The sequence below is a fragment of the Phoca vitulina genome, unplaced genomic scaffold (assembly GCF_004348235.1).
Source record: "Phoca vitulina isolate PV1807 unplaced genomic scaffold, GSC_HSeal_1.0 scaffold10, whole genome shotgun sequence".
Lineage (NCBI taxonomy): Eukaryota > Metazoa > Chordata > Mammalia > Carnivora > Phocidae > Phoca > Phoca vitulina.
Genome location: NW_022589713.1, coordinates 35,522,970 through 35,542,111, shown reverse-complemented (window position 1 = coordinate 35,542,111; position 19,142 = coordinate 35,522,970). Strand labels below are relative to the sequence as shown.

Genomic DNA, 19,142 nt, shown 5'->3' with positions numbered 1-19,142 from the left:
TCATGACCTGTGCCGAATGCAGACGCTTAACGACTGAGCCACCCAGGCGCCCCTTGATTCTGTTTTTAAAATGAGAGAAATACTCTATTCAGCAGCATTCTACCTTAAAATCATGGAATGACAACCAAAAAAGTGTATCAGCTTAAAAATGAAACTTTAATTCTACATTATGACCAATTCAAGATGTCTCATAAGCAGAAAAGGGTCTGTGTGGTTTTCAAAGTAAGCTATTTTTTTTTACTATTTATTGTTATTACTGTTAGTTAAAAAAATTACCAGGCCCCTCTTATGTCATTGGCATTGACTGGTGCTATTGAGGATTTAAAAGTATGGGATTTACCTACCCTCCAGCAGGTTGGGCAAGAGTTAGCCAGAAGAAGGAAACACTGAGAGGGCTGTTCAGAGTTGAGGGAAGAGGAGACATGCTGGTCTGAAAGAGAGAGGCAGATTTTTCTGGGCAGGTTGAATTTAGAACCCAGGGGATATGTAGATATGTCCAGTAGTCTAATTAGAGCTTGGGAAATGAACCTCAGAGTTGGAGTGAGAGGGTTGGAGAGTTCTCTGCCGAACGAATATTTGAAAGCATAGGAACATTGTGATGCCAAGGAGATCACTCTCTTCAAACTGTTGTGATAAACTGACATCTATACTATTTCCTTCTTACGTAGCTTCCTACCACACATAGGTTCCTCTTTAGGAAATGACTTCTCTCCTTTTCGCTTGGTGTTCTTAGCACTCTTCTCTTTACCTTACATAGTCTCAAGTAACCTCATCTATGCCCAGAGCTTTTTTCACTCACACTGATGACTCTTAAATCTATGTCCCTAAGCTGTCATGTTTTCAGGAGGGCCAGGGTAATAAAGCCACCTGAATGCCCACTGCCCAAACTCCACATATCTGAAGCTGAGCCCATTATCCTGATTTCAAAACCTCTTTCACCCCTGTGCCTTATCAGCCATCACTAACAAGTCCAAAACCTGGGAATTGCTCATTTAATCAGTAACTAAATCCTATTGACTGCCTCTGAAGCAGTTCCAAAATCCACCCTCTTATCTTCGTCCCCATTGATACTGTCTTAGAATTCCATAAATTTTCTGACAGTAGTGTTTCTCTTAATTAGTCTTCCTGTCTCTAGTGATCTTATCATGACTTCTACTTTTTTCCACTTCATTCATCTCTGTCTAGTCTCTTATTACCCAAGTGATATTTCTAAAAATAAGTGATTATTGCACAAATGCTTAAAAGTTTTCAGTGACTCCCCACTGACTACACACAGATTCTGGTATTCAGTGATTTAGCAACTGCATGCCTTCCTATGTTTCTGTGTGGCTACTCTTTCCTCCAATCCTAGCAGACTGTTTGTAATTCCCTAAATACAATGTGGCAATCGTGCCTCTGTATCTTTTGCAAACTGGGGTGCTCTTCCTTCCTTCCCTCTCCTCACTTAGCAAACATACATAATTCTTTCAAAACTCAATTAGAAAGGCTCCTCCATGGAATCTTCCCTGACCCTGCTCTTGGCAGAGTTGCTCACGTCTCCCCACGGGTTACTTTTACACCTCCCTCCATATTTGTTATTTGTATTGTAATGACTTGTCCTTGTGTCTTTCTCTGTCTTTTAATAATCTTGGGGTAAGGAGACTTTGACTAATGCCTAGCAGTGCATGACATGTTGCTTATCTTCCTTCAATAATCTGACGTGTTTCTAGTATGTAGAGGCCTGAACTATAGGAACTTATTTTGCAGGTACCCTTTGGTGTATTTTGCTATTGGTTTGAAAGTCCCTTTGCTAATCAAAAGCTGCCTTCTTATTTTTTACAGTTGATTTTTAAAAAATTTTTTGTTATGTTAATCACCATACATTACATCATTAGTTTTTGATGTAGTGTTCCATGATTCATTGTTTGTGTATAACACCCAGTGCTCCATGCAGAACGTGCCCTCTTTAATACCCATCATCAGGCTAACGCATCCTCCCACCACCCTCTCCTCTAGAACCCTCAGTTTGTTTTTCAGAGTCCATCGTCTCTCATGGTTCGTCTCCCCCTCTGACTTCCCCTGCTTCATTCTTCCCCTCCTGCTATCATCTTCTTCTTTTTTTTTTTTTTTAACATATATTGTATTATTTGTTTCAGAGGTACAGATCTGTGATTCAACAGTCTTGCACAATTCACAGCAAGCGCTGTGAATTGTACAGTTGATTTTAAGTAGCTGTCATCTCATAGAGTGTATCAGAATATTAGAGTGGTAAGCAGTATCATTTGCTATAGATAAATAAAGTAAAACATGGCCTGATCAAAGTCCTCTGTTTGGACCTCAGTAGAATCACATTTTATTATTTTTTTATTTATATGAAGACGTGATCTATGGCTGGAAATGTATCTCTAAAATGAATGGTGTTAATTTAATTTTTATTTTTACTTCTGGTTATGTATTTGTTTGTTTAATGTGTAGGGTGATCTTGATACCACAACAGTAAAAGTAGAATTTGATGAAGAATTCAGTGGAACACCAGTAGAGGGTACTGGAGAAGAGGCATTGGTCCCGTCAGCTCCTGTAAATAAAGGTCCCAAACCCAAAAGGGAGAAAAAGGAGCCTGGTGAGGAATTGTTACAAAGTTTTTTTTTGTGAGAAAATGCATATATGTACAGGGTATTACTATTTTTTTTTACTGTGTTTTTTCTTCTAATAGTTGATGTAATTTCTCAATTTTCATGAACACTTGTTATTTTATATTTTTACTAATGATATTTTATTGTTGTTTTGTTTTTAGGTACCAGGGTGAGAAAAACACCTACATCATCTGGTAAATCCAGTGCAAAGAAAGTGAAGAAACGGAATCCTTGGTCAGATGATGAATCCAAGTCAGAAAGTGACTTGGAAGAAACAGAACCTGTGGTTATTCCAAGAGATTCTTTGCTTAGGAGAGCAGCTGGTATTTTGATACATTGTATATTTATTTTATTGTATATTATAGTTTGACCAAGTTAATATTACTCATATAAGTTAGTATTATTAGTATTATCAATGCTATTAAAGTACTAAATTGTTAGTATTTCAGAAGTTACAGTTCACGAAGACAAAAAAAAATTGATTTACAGAATGATGTTTTTAGCAAAGTTGGACATAAAGTAAATCAAGTTTACTTATTGATTTTTATTAAAAAGCTTCGGTTATATTCCCTCCATAGTTTGAAGATGTTTGGTAAAAATGTACCTTGGTAGAACACCGATAGTGATAGATCAATAGAAGTGCTTTGTAGTTTTGTTTCTGTTTTGTTTTTTTTTTTCCCCATGAAAAATTTCCTCCTGCTTTAGGAGTCTGATTCCATGCACATCGCATAATTTATATAACTGCAGTGCTAGGGTTAGGATGAAGATACCATTTTGTTATTCTATATTGTTGTTAAATAGGCAGTTTTATCCTTTCTGAATATTCATTAATTTGAAGTCTTCAAGTACTTAAAAATCGAGTGTCCTATTTTATAGATTCTTCTCAAATTTTAGTAAGTCCTAATTAAAATGAATGATACCATATTATGGCTATTTTACCTCTGGGAGATACTTTTTAAATTATATGTCAGGCCTTAAATTCTTCGGTTCTCTAATCACCGGTGATTGACTTTCTTTTCCTAATGTGCATAGGTGGTACAATGTAGGTGAATTAACATGAGTAATTTAAGTTATGTGAAAATTAATTTATTAAATTAGATGCTTCAAAATTATCTTTAGGCTTTCTCATACATCTAAAATGAAGTATAAAATTACATAGCACCCAAATGTTTTAAAAATTTTATTCCCATAATGTATGCTAGAAATTGTAAAAGTTATTTGCATTATACCAATGTGCCTTTCCCCATAGTTGGTACTTTTTATGCTTTATATAAAATTATTGTTTTAGTAATATACCCAGGTCTTATCTCTATTTTTTCTCATTCATCTGAAGAATACTGTCATTTCATAGTAAAACTACTGTGAATAGAAGATAGAAGTTTTAGTGCAAGAGGTTAAGAGAACGTTTAGCACTAAGACTAGTAAATTGGCCTTCCCATTGTAGAAATGGGAAATCTTAGTAGTCTCTTTTACAATGGCTTATATTCCCCACTATTTCTGAGTTAATATTTAAGTATGACAAATAGCACCCTAATCATTAATCTCATTAGTTTATGCTCTCCTTTCCTTATGCAGCATTACCCCATTCGCCTCCTGGGAAGAACAAGATGAACACTTAACATTATCAAAATAATTGAGGCCGAAGTTGTTGGCTTTTTTTTTTTTCCTGAATGCTTGTCTTTTTTTTTCCTCTTGTGTTAGAGATAGCTGGAATATTTTCAAATGCATTATTCATAATATGTGGATAAAGTTGGATTTGAGTTTAACCTTCACTTTTATTTTTCTCCTAGCTGAAAGGCCTAAGTACACATTTGATTTCTCAGAAGAAGAGGATGATGATGCTGATGATGATGACGACAATAATGATTTAGAGGAGCTGAAAGTTAAAGCATCTCCCATAACAAATGATGGAGAAGATGAATTTGTTCCTTCAGATGGCCTAGATAAAGATGAATATACATTTTCACCAGGCAAATCAAAAGCTACTCCAGAGTAAGTAATGAAGCAACTACTATTCACTTACATGGTGCAGTTATTTAGAAATCTATCAAAGATCTCATAGTAGGGGCACCTGGGTGGCTCAGTTGGTTAAGTGGCTGCTTTCGGCTCAGGTCATGATCCCAGGGTCCTTGCTCAGCGGAGAGCCTGCTTCTCCCTCTGCCTACTCTGCCTGCCACTCCCCCTGCTTGTGCTCGCTCTGCCTCTCTCTCTCTGTGTCAAATAAATAAAATCTTAAAAAAAAAAAAAAGATCTCATAGTAAACTGTATCTAAGAATTTATCATCATTCGAGGTAAGGTCCTCCTCACAAAGGAAAAAATCTAGGTAATATTGCAGCTGTTTACTGAACTGTTGCTATATCTTATAGCGTGGGACTAGCAGGTTTTTTCTCATAAAGGGCTCTATAGAAAATATTTCAGGCTTTGTAGGCCATATGGTCTCTGTTCCAACTGCTCAGTGTTGTCATTTTAGCAAGAAAGCAGTCATGAACAGTATGTAAATGAACAAGCATAGCTGTGTTCCAGAAAAACTTTATTTATAAAAATAGGTAGCAGGCCTATGGGACATAGTCGGACAACATGGTTCAGAGAAGTTACTAAAACTTTAGAACTGGGAGGTTTGATTTTCTTCCCTAACTTTGGCCTTGATTGATTTTTCATTATTTATTTATTTATTTTTGCCTCTAGAGAGTATCAAACACTAAGGTGTAGGATGTGAAGTTTGTGAGCTATTTCAGGTTTTTTAAATTTATTTTTTAAAAATTTTTTCTTTTCAGTTAGCCAACACATAGTACACCATAAGTTTTTGTTGTAGTGTTCAGCGATTTGTTAGTTGCATATAACACCCAGTGCTTGGGTCAACAGCTATTTCAAATTTTTAAAGGAAGTGCTTTACTGTCTATTTTAAAGAAGTGTTTTATCATATGCAGTCTAGGATCAGAAATAGGATTAGTGATGACTGACAGAGATTCAGACTTTCTCCTTAGGTTTTTGGCAATAATTTACTGATGTTGAATTCTGGAACAGTTCTATTAATCATAAAATTTAATGTAGCGATATTTTGAATAACTTTTTAACTTTTGCTCAACCTCCATTCTCTTACGTTAAATCATTGGCTTTTCTGGTGTCTCTGTGTGTGTATGTGTGCACACCTGTGAATATGAGACCGAAAAAAAGAGTTTGGTTACCCTGTCTTTAACAAAGAGAGACCAGTGAGAGAACTGTAATTATAATCCCTTAGTATATATTATATATCATTTACCAAGGTTGAAACCATATATTTAAATTATACTGTGGTTGTTTAATTTTTCTTTCTAATAGAAAATCTTCACATGACAAAAAAAGTCAAGATTTTGGGAATCTCTTCTCATTTCCTTCATACTCTCAGAAGTCAGAAGATGGTATGCTCATTCAGTCTTTTCATTGTTTACTTACTGTATTATTGCTATGGATTTTTTATGAGTAGAAAACTTCTTTTTACATTTCCCTCAACATAATAAGGTTTATTTACTCTTCCTGAGATGAGTACCAACTAATTGGTCAAATAGGCAATATGGAACCATTTAGGTGGTAGATGTGTGTATGAAGTGTATGGATGTGGGTATAGTGTTTTAATAGAGAAAAAGATAAATTTTGGAACATGAAATTTGATTTTCATGGCAATATGAATGTATATGTGACAGTTTTTTAAAAACTACAAAGGGACTAATATTCAGATTTGGAAACTGTAGTAACTAAAAGAGTAAACCCTTCATAGAAGCAAATTTAATTGGGGTATATACTTTTTACTCCCTATATTTTTGTGTGTGGAATTTTTAAGGTCAAAATAATCTATGTAGACTTAACTGTCTTGTATACACACACACACACATATATAGGCAGACAGACATAGATCTGGTATATGTTCTGTGAATATAGATAGGCATTTTTGACAGGATGTCAAAACATTTATATAAAACTATCACATCCAAGTAGACATTTTAAGAGTTCCTGTTTTGGTTTGACAGAGGGGAGGGAGGGAGAAATGGAGGGAGGAATTGACTGATTGAGTGTAAAAGTAAACTGAAGGTAAGCCTACCTGCCTTTTAAATTGACCTTCAATGATTTAAAATTGGTTTTTAAAAGATGAAGTTACTACTCTCTTAGATTTGAACATTATTACTGATATTCCTGAAATGGTTAATAGCATTAGATGTGTAGGTACTAAAATAATCACAGTGAGAACTTTTTAATATTCCATTTTAAAATAAATCAGTATTTTTGAGTTGGTCAGTTATGTTTTAAATGATGAACATTTGGGACTGTTAAGAATTTTTATTACTCTATGCATTTCTATATTGTTTTACAACAGTTAACATTTTTGAAATATAACATTGTTACATCTTTTGTTTTCAGCTGTTATTATGGACTATATGATCACAAAGTAGAAATTCATAAGATCAATTATCTAGCTAAAGACAAGTCATCAGTAAAGAATCAAAGTTTAACTATTAAGTGGTCCTTATAGTCTCTTTACTGAAAAACTTTGTACTTTTTAGATTCAGCTAAATTTGACAGTAATGAAGAAGATTCTGCCTCTGTTTTTTCACCATCATTTGGTCTGAAACAAACAGATAAGGTTCCAAGTAAAACAGTAGCTGCTAAAAAGGGTATGTACTTATTTGATGTTGTTAAGCATTGCATAAACGATATATAGTTGATATTAAAGGAAATTTAATATAATTTGAAACTGCTTGCACTTGGACTTAGAAAATAGTATAAACGCATATAAGGAGAATCCCTCTTGTTTTCTAACCATATGAGGTAATTACTAAAAGGTGTATAAGATCTCATTCTAAAGTTGTAATTATAAAATAATCCCATACATTGATACTAAAGATAGCTTTCTGATAAGGTCTAGAAAAGGTCTTTCTAATAAGACCTTCTAATAAGGTCTCCTATAGTTGTTAGGTTGTAAAATAGATAAAAATTTTGTCTTGCCTGATTGTGTTATCTATGTAGGTCCTATCTTAACGCCTCATTTGGAATGACTGGTTAGTTCATTTGAGGTTCTCTTTGTGTCATGTAGCTTCTTTCTTATCCATAACCTTAGGTTGTCCATAAATCTAAGTTGATTTGACTTAATTCATGAATCTGTTATTAACACCAAGGTACATAGTCTTGGTATTTTTGAAGGTCAGTATTGGTGCTTTGTGTTTAAAAGCTAAGTGTTCCTTACATAGCAAGTAAATAAACATACAGTGTGGACAATCTTTTCAGTACCTTACAAATGTAAAACAGACAATACCATTGTAGACACACATGTATTAGATGTAGCAGAACAACAACAAAAATCCCTGCTTAATTTTGAATGCACTAGGACCATGGTAAGAAATTAATTAACTATAAGAGCTTCTCTGGCCAACACATCAGGTGCCCTGCACATACCACTTCAGTACATATTAGCCAGGGTCTATATTTCTTTGCCTCAGGACTTTTTGTTACTATGTTGGAATGTTCATATTTCCCCACCCCAGCCACCCTTTATCCAGTGATTGAGAAAAGCTGGTTTGCAAATATATTAGTGCTCTTGCCGCTCAGGTAGGCTAACTGTGGGGTGTGTATTTTACAGTGACTCGGGGATTGCTCATGTTAAGAGATAAGCTCAGAGATAAGCCCTTAGAGTGATGACAGGTTTCTCTTCACGTCTCGTTTTTGTACTTTTTTTTTTCACCTCCCAAATAAGTACTTGTACTTGAGTCTTTGCTTTGGGATTAGGTGGGATCTGCTTCTGGGGAAGTCAAACTGAGATAGGCCCTAGTTTCCCTTTATGCATCTTTTTTTAAATTGTCTTCACATGAGCACTTTATAACCACCCTGAAAACCTGGGAGCCATATCACCTCTTTGAACATATCAACCTATTTCCTTCATCAAGCTCCTCACTCCTCTTCAACGTAATGAGTTAGAGTGGAGTATTAACTAAAACGCTAGCATACCACACCAACTGTCCTATTTGCTTGTTTCACCAGTAGTTGAACTAGCCTTGTGTCATCTGCGTAGGTGATCCCTGTGTGAAATAGTTGAAGCTCTCAGTCTTCCTCTAGGCTCTTCCAAAACTACAGTTCCCACAAAATACCATTTCAAGGAGAGGATGCATCCTGTCCCTCTGTGAGGTCATCTATGTTAACTCCAAATTACATATATTACTATACAGGTTAAATTCTGTAGCTCCAGTAGTTTATAGCGAAAAATCTCATAGCACTCAGATATCTGACTTGGGCATTTGCATGGTAGAGTTTCAAGTGCCACCGAACAGTACAAGCCTGCAAACTCTAATGAAGAGAAAAGGTGGTTCCTAGAACACACGGCTGTATGAACCTATACTCGTGTTAGGAACTGCCTGCCATGTGGCTCTGGTGGTACATTTAGTCGTAAGGACTTGGGGGAAAAAGCCACAAAATCTATGGCTACCACTACCACTTGCTGTTCTAATGAGGGGCCTTCACCCTAGCACCTCAAATTGGGCCTGGGAATACATTTTCCATATAATTAGCCTGTTCTGTTTTTTTTTTTTTTTGGTAATAGAAAAAGTCTGGTTAATTTAATGCTTTTTTTTTTTTTTCCAAAGTAGGTTTTACTAATCACACAAGACTGATTTATCACAGTTTTCACATAGACTGTAAATCTGAAAAACAAGGTCTATTTTAAAAACAAAATTCATAAAAACAAAGGCCTTTGGATCTATTGTGTACTTACCTGGAATCTTCGTTTCTTTCCATATAAAAGTGCCGTGTCTGGATTTCCACTTTTGGATGGAAGTGAATCAGCTTCTATTCATGGTATTTGAGGGTCCCATAAAAATGTTTTTTTTTTTCTCTAAAACATTTTAGAAGTTAGGACTTAACGTGGTTATACTTGAGTTATAATTAATGTCAAATATGTTACTTTTTTGTCATGACTACTGCTTTTTAAAAGTTACTGCTCACTTCATTAAAGTTACTTCACTTTAATGGCCTTTGTTTAAAATAATCTCACTTGAAATATCAGAAGGCAAATTATTCATGATTAAATAAAAAGGATTTTGTCATCTATGAGAAATTGTTTGCCTTTACAATGGCACCAAGTGAAAGAAACCATTTTGTCATTTAAGGCTACTCAGTTTCATATCAGCAGTAAGAAATTAGGATTCACTTGAGTGCAGTTTGTTGGTAAGTATATTACATTGATTTATGAAATGGAAATTTGCTTAATAGGAAAACCGTCTTCAGATACAACTGCTAAGCCCAAGAGAGCTCCTAAACAGAAGAAAGTAGAGCCTATCAACTCTGACTCAGATTCAGAATTTGGCATTCCAAAGAAGACTACACCCCCAAAAGGTGAGGATTATGTTAACCTAATGTATGCCATGTGGAAAAAAGTCTCTTCTACTCACTGAATTTAGAGAGACTGTGTCCTGTTTTGTTTTAAATTGCTTTGCTCCTCAGTAAGCAATGTGTCTAAGAATCAGTGCTGAGTTAGTGTCCAGAGGAAGTCTAGCACTTTGTTTTATAAATCAGGGAATTGAGACTCAAAGAGGTTAAGTAAGCAACTTGCACACCTAAGAATGGTTCAAAGACCCCCTGCCCCAGACTCACTGGAAGTAGTTTATTAAAGAGTCAGATGAGGGCTCCTCACCACCTAGAGAGTGACTCTCATTGGAGCTAGGACTCTTAGACTGGAGCTTTTTGCTCATCTAGGAAATGGAATCACTGTACTAAGGGACCTGTAAGGGCACCAGCATCAGTTCTCCCTGGCACCCCTCCTTTGCCTCCAGAATCTAGAAAGTCCTTAAAGGTGCTTTTTAAAATATATGTGTAAGACATTATTTTTTTTTTTTAAGGGTCATTGCTCAACCTTTTATCCAACCGACAGATATTACCATCAATGTGTTCCCTGTCTTAAAGTGGTGGTTGGGATGAGGAGATAGAGACCTACATGGAAACAAGGGAGAATAGGGGCAAAAAAGAAAGTCACTGAGGAGGTCAATATGTATGGTATGCATGGTTGGAAACTTTTATAAATTCACAAGTGCCATTTCATTGACTCATTTGATAAACATCCCAAGATCATTTAGGCTGTCTTTACTAATACAATCTGGTAAGTCATAGCTCTTAAGGAATTTTTAAAATTTAGAATTGCACTTTAGTTCCATTGTTTTAGTGGCATCTGGCATCATTGTAGGGTGGAGAATATTTTGTCACCATTTGCATGTTACTTTTGCCCTTCCTCCTCCAACGAGAATAAGAGGTTAGGTAGATGGCAAAACAACAACAACAACAAAAAACAAAAACTGCATGTGGTACTTCTAAGTCTGAGAAGGAACATGGAATTGACAGATTATTACATGATTAATACTGGGGGTTTATTCTAAGACTGTGCTACTTAAAATGGTTGTTACTAATGTGTGATAAGTAAAATTTTGAGTTCACATTCAAACATAATTTGTAGTAATATATATTACTTTTCTAGTGATTCATTTTATATTTTTAAAGGTACTAGTCTATGACAAATTAGAAACTGAATTTTTTTTTTTCATCACATACAAGTTAAAAAGCACTCTTTGAGGACATTTTCTTTTCAGGCCCAAGGACTACATGTTCATAATGCCAGTGTTTTCTCTTGTGTATCACGGGCTTGGTCATTAAAATTTGTCACCAGGACCTTCCAGCTAGTTTTAAATGTATTTGTGAAATACTTTTTAGTCATATCAATCCCGGAACTGAAATGATGCTGCCAAAACATTTTTATCTCATTTATATTTAGAGACCAGGATTGCAGTACTGATTGGGGCATGCCAAAGAAGTGAAATATAATGTTGTGGCATTTATTTTTTATATCGCACTTAACCTTGGGAGAGAAAAAAACAAAACAAAACAAAACAAACCTTTGTATCATTTTAAGGTAAAGGCCGAGGGGCAAAGAAAAGGAAAGCATCTGGCTCTGAAAATGAAGGTGATTATAACCCTGGCAGGAAAACATCCAAAACAACAAGCAAGGTAATTAGGGACATCTTTTTAATGCATTGTTTTATGATGATCTATAACTGGCTTAGTTGGCTTATTACTATAATGTCTTTTAACAGCTTTAAACCTAGCCTATCTTATGCATACGGGGCTTTGTATATGGTTAAAGAATTATAAAATCCATACAATCAGTACTATTTCTTGGATAAAAGTATGGCATAAATTAGCCTACTTAATTAAGAGTATTCTAATTTCATCCAATGAGCCATAGAAGTTATATGCTACCTGTCTGAAATAATTATTTTTCATACCAAATAAAGACTATTTCTTTTTAATTTGGATTTATTTGACCAGGGCTAATTTGATTTTCCTCTTTTAACTTGAATTCATTTGACTATGGCTAATTTTCAGTCTTTTTTATGGTAAAAGAAAAACCTCAGATGTCCCTCTTTTTTCTCTCTCTCCCTAAAAATACAAACATTGAGATTTTTAGCTTTCCGCTGCTCTCCACCTTGACCTTTTCCCATCCAGTCATCTTCCATGCCTCTGGTCCATCTTGATGACTCTTCCCTGCGTTTTTATAAACACCGTGTGTACTCCATGCTGTGCCTAAGTCTTGTTTTCCTTTCATGAATTGATAGGTACTTACAAATAAGTAATTTTTTTTACTAATCTGGACACTGTACATATTTGTTTGACAATATAGAAGTTCAGAAAAAATAGATCACCAAGGTGGCAGATTAGTAGACTTACTCATTTTTATAAAGGGGAAAAAGGATTAGGTAACTGGTTTTAGACTTAAGTCAGCATTACAGTTCTGACTTTAGTAACCTCATTATTTGCAATATTTCTCAAATGTAAGTGAAGTGTAAGGAATAATAATTCATTTTAACACTAGTCTTTTTTCACTTTGAGGTTTTAAATCTTTTTTTTTTAAAACCTGTCTAGAAACCGAAGAAAACATCTTTTGATCAGGATTCAGATGTGGACATCTTCCCATCAGACTTCACTTCTGAACCACCTTCTCTGCCACGGACCGGTAGGGCTAGGAAAGAAGTAAAATATTTTGCAGAGTCTGATGAAGAAGAAGATGTTGATTTTGCAATGTTTAATTAAGTGCCCAAAGAGCACAGAAACATTTTTCAACAGATAAATTGTGTTGTCCTTTTGTCTTTTCTGTCTCAGACTTTTGTACATCTGGCTTATTTTAATGTGATGATGTAATTGATGGTTTTTTATTATTGTGGTAGGCCTTTTAACATTTTGTTCTTACACATACAGTTTTATGCTCTTTTTTACTCATTGAAATGTCATGTACTGTCTGATTGGCTTGTAGACTTGTTATAGACTGCCGTGCATTAGCACAGATTTTAATTAATTGTCATGGTTGCAGACTACAGACCTGCTTTTTGAAATGAAATTTAAACATTAAAAATGGAACTGTGTACTCTGTGTCTTTACTATAAGTAAGATGAAAGTGTAGTAAAAGCTCCCATACACTTTTAAAATAAATATATTTTATTCTTTGCCAGGAGACTCCATGGAAAAAGGTAAACAGTATATGAACATAGAAAGCATTGTTAAACAATCTCAATGTACAAACAGAGCCAGTGAAAGTACATCATCACAGACTTGCTAATATATCAAAAAAAAAAAAAAATCCACTAGTGCTTAACTGCGAACTAAGAAACTGACACTTGTATCTGTTAACCACTCTACCACAGCTTTCACTCTGCTTCATAGTGATCGAACAAGGTCAAAGGATGCAGATTCTCTGTCCATGCCTTGGGGAGTTCATATTAGCCCCTGGGCATCAAGGAGGCTAGAAAAAAACAACCCTCCATAGCAGGCACGCATCAGAAAAGACACTGGAGTTACATGGTATAGGTGGTAGACCAGTCTGCTAATTGTCCCATGAAATTTCCCTAATGGCTTGTGAATAGGTAAACAAAAAACTTATTAACACTGAGAAGTGTTTCTGCCTTGGAGGCTACCATTACTGTAAAAATGTATCTTTTTTAAAAAAAATTGTGTAGTTATGTCATTAAGTAATAAACCACTGTTAAAGTGACATTAACAATTGAACAAATGACATTTGATTAACTGAACTGGCAGTTACACTGATACAGAATTCTCTTCTGCTAGTGCAGTGAATTTGTATCTTTTTACTGGGCAACATAAAATAGAAGACGCAGTTTGAGAGCGTCAAAAAGAGCAAGGACAAGCTTCCGTACTAACTAAATTAGAATTCTCTCTAGTTTTATCTTGTCATACTGTACAACAGTCCCCTTTCCTTACCTTGATGTCCTGATTGCTCTGTGAAAGCAAGACAGTTATTTTTTTGAGCCTTTCTTAGCCGGACACATAACAGTAGTCTGTTTCACAACCTTGGTGTCTTGGTTATTCTGAGTATGCAAGGCAAAAGGAAAGCACCAAACATACAGTATAGAAAGAACAGAGCCATACTTCTGTATGTACAACGTCTTCAGAAACTTAACCGGGGTAATCATTTCGACTGGTTCTTTGCCATGCAATCTTGAGTGTTCAAAGAGGAAAATAGAAGCTTTTAACTAGTTTCTGGTTGCATGAAATGGCTGATTTTTAGAATTGAAAAAGTCTGGATTTCTAGGTAAGTTAGACAGGAGTATATATTGATACATATGAAAACTTCTTGGTCCTTCTTGAGTTTTAATATATTTTCAGTCCAAAAACTAAGCAGCAGTAAAAATGTTTTTTTTTTTTTTTCCTTGCGTTTTAAATCCTGGAACTGAAGGTATTGGGGAATGTTTGAAGTAGCTGGAAAGTGTCTTATTGCACCAGTGGTGACTGACTGACACCGCTGTTTTCCACTGAGCTGGGTGAGGTGCTGGGACTGTGCTCTGCTGGGTTTCCACTTGAACTTGGGGTCAAGGGTTCATGTCCTTCAGAATTCTCCAGCATTTCCTGAATGAGAGGTGGCATCGATCCAGGAATTTCCATTTTCAAGGTAATTACACGTTCTGCACCTTTTAAAGAGAAATAATAGAAATCTGGTAGAGACAGGGAGTTAGGCTGAATAACTTGGGATCAACTTTCATCTACTTTAAAAACGGTGAAAACCGTGCCACCAGTGCCTCCCAGAGGCTGTCGTGATTTTACAACATTTAAACATCTTTACTTCATCTCTAGGAAAGCAGCGCAGATGCAGGGACTTGCTTAAATTTGATGATTCCATGCCTGAGTCGGTTTCAGGAAAGGTTAGCAGGATATATTTACAAAGAGAAGTTCTTGATAAAAGACCAGAAGGAGCATATCTTAAAACGAGACAGTTGTCAAGGATACCAGTTACCCACAAATGAAGGAAGGGACTTAAGTAATAAATGTGCAGTGATTATCAAGTTGATGTAGCACCGCGCTGTCCAGCACAGTAGGCCCCAGCCACATGTGGTGATTTAAATTTAAATTCGTTAAATTAAATACCGTTAGGAAAAACAGTGCCTCAATTGCATTAGCCACTTCTTAAGTGCTCAAGAGCCACGAGTGGCTAGTGGCTACTTGTATTGGACAATGCAGATTATAGAATATTTCCATAATCACAGTAAATTCTATTAGCACTGGTCTAGCTAGATATAGAGAATGATGGTATTAAGTTAAACAGCCTCATTGTTTTTAAAATCAAAGACCTCACAATTATAATGGCCAACCACTGGTATCTGCTCTTTGCAGACACTCTTAATCCCATACTACGGATGAATTCAGAATGGCTAAGAAAATCTCTTAGAAGGAGCTCAAGAATGGAGACTGCTTGTCAAACAAGCTCACCATGTTTTTAAAGCACTTTCTGAAATGTAGAGTTTGTTCCTTGGCTCAGCCAGGTCTTCAGGGACAGAGCACGCTAATGGGGAAGGAGAATGACAACAGCACACTTGGTACTAGGGATAGCTGCTGAGTTCTCTCTCTGCACGGAAAAACCCTACTCTAGCACTCAACTGTCATACGGCTCCAGGCACTTCTGTAATTGCTCGAGTTGCCACACAAACTGAAAACCACTAGGCAAGGAATATTCATACCTCTCAGGAAGGCAAGAATTCCTTTGCCAAGACGTGTGCAGAAGTAAATCTGCCCATACACAAGAGAGCGATGGCAACATTGATTTGAGAGAGAAACTTCACCAGTAACAGTTGCCCTAAGTACTATTCATTTTCCTGAGGTCTGGATGGTCAGGAAAAACTGCAGTCAAGTTTATATCAACCAGAACGTGTGGACAGGAATGAAATGTATAAAACTAGAAAATCAAAAAGCCTGTCAATATATAGAACATTCTCTTGAAAATAGTTTTTCTAGGGGCGCCTGGGTGGCTCAGTCGGTTGAGCGTCTGACTCAGTTTTGGCTCAGGTCATGATCTCAGGCTCTTCGGATCCAGCCCCTTGCAGGACTCTGTGATCAGCAGGGAGTCTGCTTGGGATTCGCTCTCTTCCTCCCCTTCTGCCCCTTCCCCTGCACGCGTGCGCTCTCTCTAATAAATAAATCTTTAAAAAAAAAAAAGGTTTTTCTGTTCACTTAGTCACCTGAATTATAAACTCATAATCTATTAAGATCATTGAGTAGGGTAAGATATGAGGTTGTTTTTTTTTTTAAGGGTGGATACTATTCCTTTTGATTTCCATGAGAAATAAATTCCAGAACAACAACAAAAAAGCAGCTATTATCAAACACGCTGAATGAAAACATCAAGTTTAAAAAAAGTCAGGACTACTTCATGAATACAACGTAGACTGTAAAGACATACCTTTAGCACTGATACTGCGGAGATCTGTGATTTTCATTAAGATCTTTGGAAACATGTGAGGCTTGCTGGGTCGTCTCTTTCGGATATAAATTTTTAGTGCTTCCAGCAGTGGTTCTTGTAGCTTATCTACTTTTGTTGGTTCCTCAAGGTCCTGGCGGTCTAGATAGCAGGAATAAAGGATTAATTAGGATCAGGACACAAAGAGTTATGCACTTGCCAGGCGAGAGGGCTGCTGCCCATTTTCCTTTCTTGTGTCCTTGGCCCTAGTATGTTATGACTTCATTAATTCCATGATTCAGTCACATATACAGGTTTGAAGAGTCATGCAACTGCTCTAAGCCGTGATACTTGAAAATGGCCCTCTTGCTGGTCAAAAGCTCATGTTGATGCCTGGCAGCTTTTGTCTTAGGGAGACAATTACCTCTTGTGACCAGGAGGTGTCACTACTGAACTGAATTCAAACAAACCTTGAGCGGCTGGGATGGTTTTAAGGTAAATAGGCCCCCGTAATTAAAGCCATTACTTTTTAACCACTTAACGATTCAACCTCCTGTGAGCCAGGAGGGGTCAATACAAAGAAACAAGCCGTATTTTATCCCAGTCCTTCAAGGGTTAGGGGTGGTGTGGGGGCGAGACAACCCAGTGACTTGTAGTCCCAGCCACTAAATTCACAAACAGCACAGGGAAGTCCCTTGCATTATCATTAAAACGTCCTTAGGCAATTTATTTTACAGTAGTCTGATCCTGCCTTGGAAAAAACCCGTAGCAATTGGAGAAATAGCATTTTGGTGTTTCAGAGCAATTTACAACAATATGGAAAAATGCAACCATCTCCAAGCATGCATGCCTGGCTGTTTATTCACACGGCTTTCTCCATGCAAAACTACTCCAAAATGGAGATAGGAATTTCCCATAAATTACAAGTTGTTCTTCATGGCGTCTCATGAGGGTTTTCTAGGTAGTTGGTACCTCCACAGATTAAGCAGATGGCACTGAGAAGGCCTGTTTCTGTGTCATCCATTTCCAAAGGCAGGAGCTGGTTGGCAAAGGTGAACACAAGGTCAGTCAGAGGACCAAATCCAGCATTGTGCATCTGAGTCCGATTTAGGGTAAGGCCATCTGAAAAAGTCATGGTGTCTTGTTCTGGGGTATACCTGGTGCAAATTCTAAGAATCTGGAAGGAAAAAAACCAAAAACAAAAACATATTCGATGGGTCATCAGAGCCAGCCTGCCCGTACAGCACCAAGCAGATCTAGGAGGGAAAGAAGACGCAGATTTCCAAGGAGCTCTTGCATCACGCGAGGCACACTGCCCGCTTCTGCACGTGGAATGTCTTCTGCGCCTCTTTCACTGAAAGAGTATAGAAGCCAAAACATGGGCTAACATTATTTAGGGAATAATAAGTAGGACACAAGAAATTCTGAGAAATATTTGTGCTAAAAGTAATTAATTTGACTCAAATAAACATTTACTGAGTACCTACTTATGTCCCAGGCACTGTGCCAGGTGCTGGGGATAAAAAGAAAAAGATTTTTTTTTAAGAGCTTACAGTCTACAAAAAGAAAAAAAAAAGGCACTATCTACCATTTCCTAAATGCCTAGCATATGTCAAGTGTTACACGTGCCCTACGTTCAAGCTTTCAAACCCTTCAGGAAGGTGAACGGTGCTCCTATTTTACAGACGAGGCACTGAAGCTCAGCAAGGTTGAGCCATATGCCCCATGTCACACAGTTAACACGTGGCTGGGTTTGATGCCAACCCAGGTTAGGCTCCCTCTTGCACGATGCCTCCGATCACACAGTTCCCAGCCAACTCGAATACAAGGAGCAGCAGTGCGACCGCAGGGTGCTTGGGCACCGCGAGGAGGAGAGCTCTGACAGCCAGAAGGCGATCAGGAGCAGATTCACAGACAAGAGGCAGCATTTCAACTAAGCCCAGAAATACGGTTGGGATTTCTGTAGGTAAGAAGCCTGGGCCACGACGCCACAGTCTCCCAATGGCATGCCCTTGATATCAAACTCTGCCGGTCACCCTGGCCACACCTGCTATCAGGAAGTTGCAGCTTTGGGTCTCACTCATCGTGGCCAACTCCAAAACGCCCTCTGTTGATACCAAGTCAGTGTGCCTGGTGTTCCCACTGCCCTCTCAGCCCTCACTGCCGGCAAGGGGCTCCATGTATTCAGAGCACTCACCCACCCAGAAGCATATTTCCGTCCCGACCACCGTGAGGGGCCTTTCTGCCGGCCAGGTGTCTACCTCTGACTTTTCCTTCTAAAAAAAGCCTTGGAGGTGCATGAAGCAGAGAGAGAAATGTATTCCACCTGGACAGGAGTGAATAACCCGGTAGGCTGAGGGAGCTGTTTTTTCCAGATGCCCGTGCTCAGTTTGGGTGTGGTCACCATGAATGTGCACCTCAGGGTCAACATAGAGGAGGACAGATGCGATCAGAAGGGTCTGCGATCTTCCCGTGACACAGCCATGTGCGGAGGGGGTGGCCCTCTGACAAAGCCCCAGGACTCCCAGCTAGGAGGGACGCCCCTGCAGAAGAGCCCCCTCCCCACTCTCCATATTCCCACCAGGACTCCTACTGCAAGAACCAGGTCACATCTTTTCGTGCCGGGGGTTCGGGGCAAGGACATTGCCCCTGCAGAAGACCATCCCATCGGACTGGCTGAGTGACCACATGAGCTGAGGGGCCGGGCACCGGAGCGCACTGGAAAGCTCGCCTGTTCTTGGGTCCTTGCTCTGGTGTTCTCTGAACCTCCAAGCCAGGGCACCAGG

The 19,142-nt window shown here is 37.7% G+C and overlaps 2 protein-coding genes across 6 annotated transcripts in view; one reads left to right on the top strand and one right to left on the bottom strand.

Moving 5' to 3' along the window:
- The window catches only part of TOP2B (DNA topoisomerase II beta), a 58,929-nt gene extending 45,875 nt beyond the window's left edge, over window positions 1-13,054 (top strand). For both annotated transcript variants that reach the window (XM_032408804.1, XM_032408803.1), the window contains exons 29-36: window positions 2,455-2,599; window positions 2,774-2,935; window positions 4,403-4,604; window positions 5,931-6,010; window positions 7,148-7,258; window positions 9,843-9,965; window positions 11,530-11,624; window positions 12,540-13,054. In XM_032408804.1, coding sequence (XP_032264695.1) covers window positions 2,455-2,599; window positions 2,774-2,935; window positions 4,403-4,604; window positions 5,931-6,010; window positions 7,148-7,258; window positions 9,843-9,965; window positions 11,530-11,624; window positions 12,540-12,707 — 1,086 coding nt within the window. In that variant the 3' untranslated portion in view covers window positions 12,708-13,054. The remainder of the gene's footprint in view (window positions 1-2,454; window positions 2,600-2,773; window positions 2,936-4,402; window positions 4,605-5,930; window positions 6,011-7,147; window positions 7,259-9,842; window positions 9,966-11,529; window positions 11,625-12,539) is intronic.
- The window catches only part of RARB (retinoic acid receptor beta), a 732,098-nt gene continuing 725,888 nt past the window's right edge, over window positions 12,933-19,142 (bottom strand). For all 4 annotated transcript variants that reach the window (XM_032408806.1, XM_032408805.1, XM_032408807.1 and 1 more), the window contains 3 exons: window positions 17,329-17,533; window positions 16,360-16,518; window positions 12,933-14,596 (listed from right to left, as the gene is read on the bottom strand). In XM_032408806.1, coding sequence (XP_032264697.1) covers window positions 14,400-14,596; window positions 16,360-16,518; window positions 17,329-17,533 — 561 coding nt within the window. In that variant the 3' untranslated portion in view covers window positions 12,933-14,399. The remainder of the gene's footprint in view (window positions 14,597-16,359; window positions 16,519-17,328; window positions 17,534-19,142) is intronic.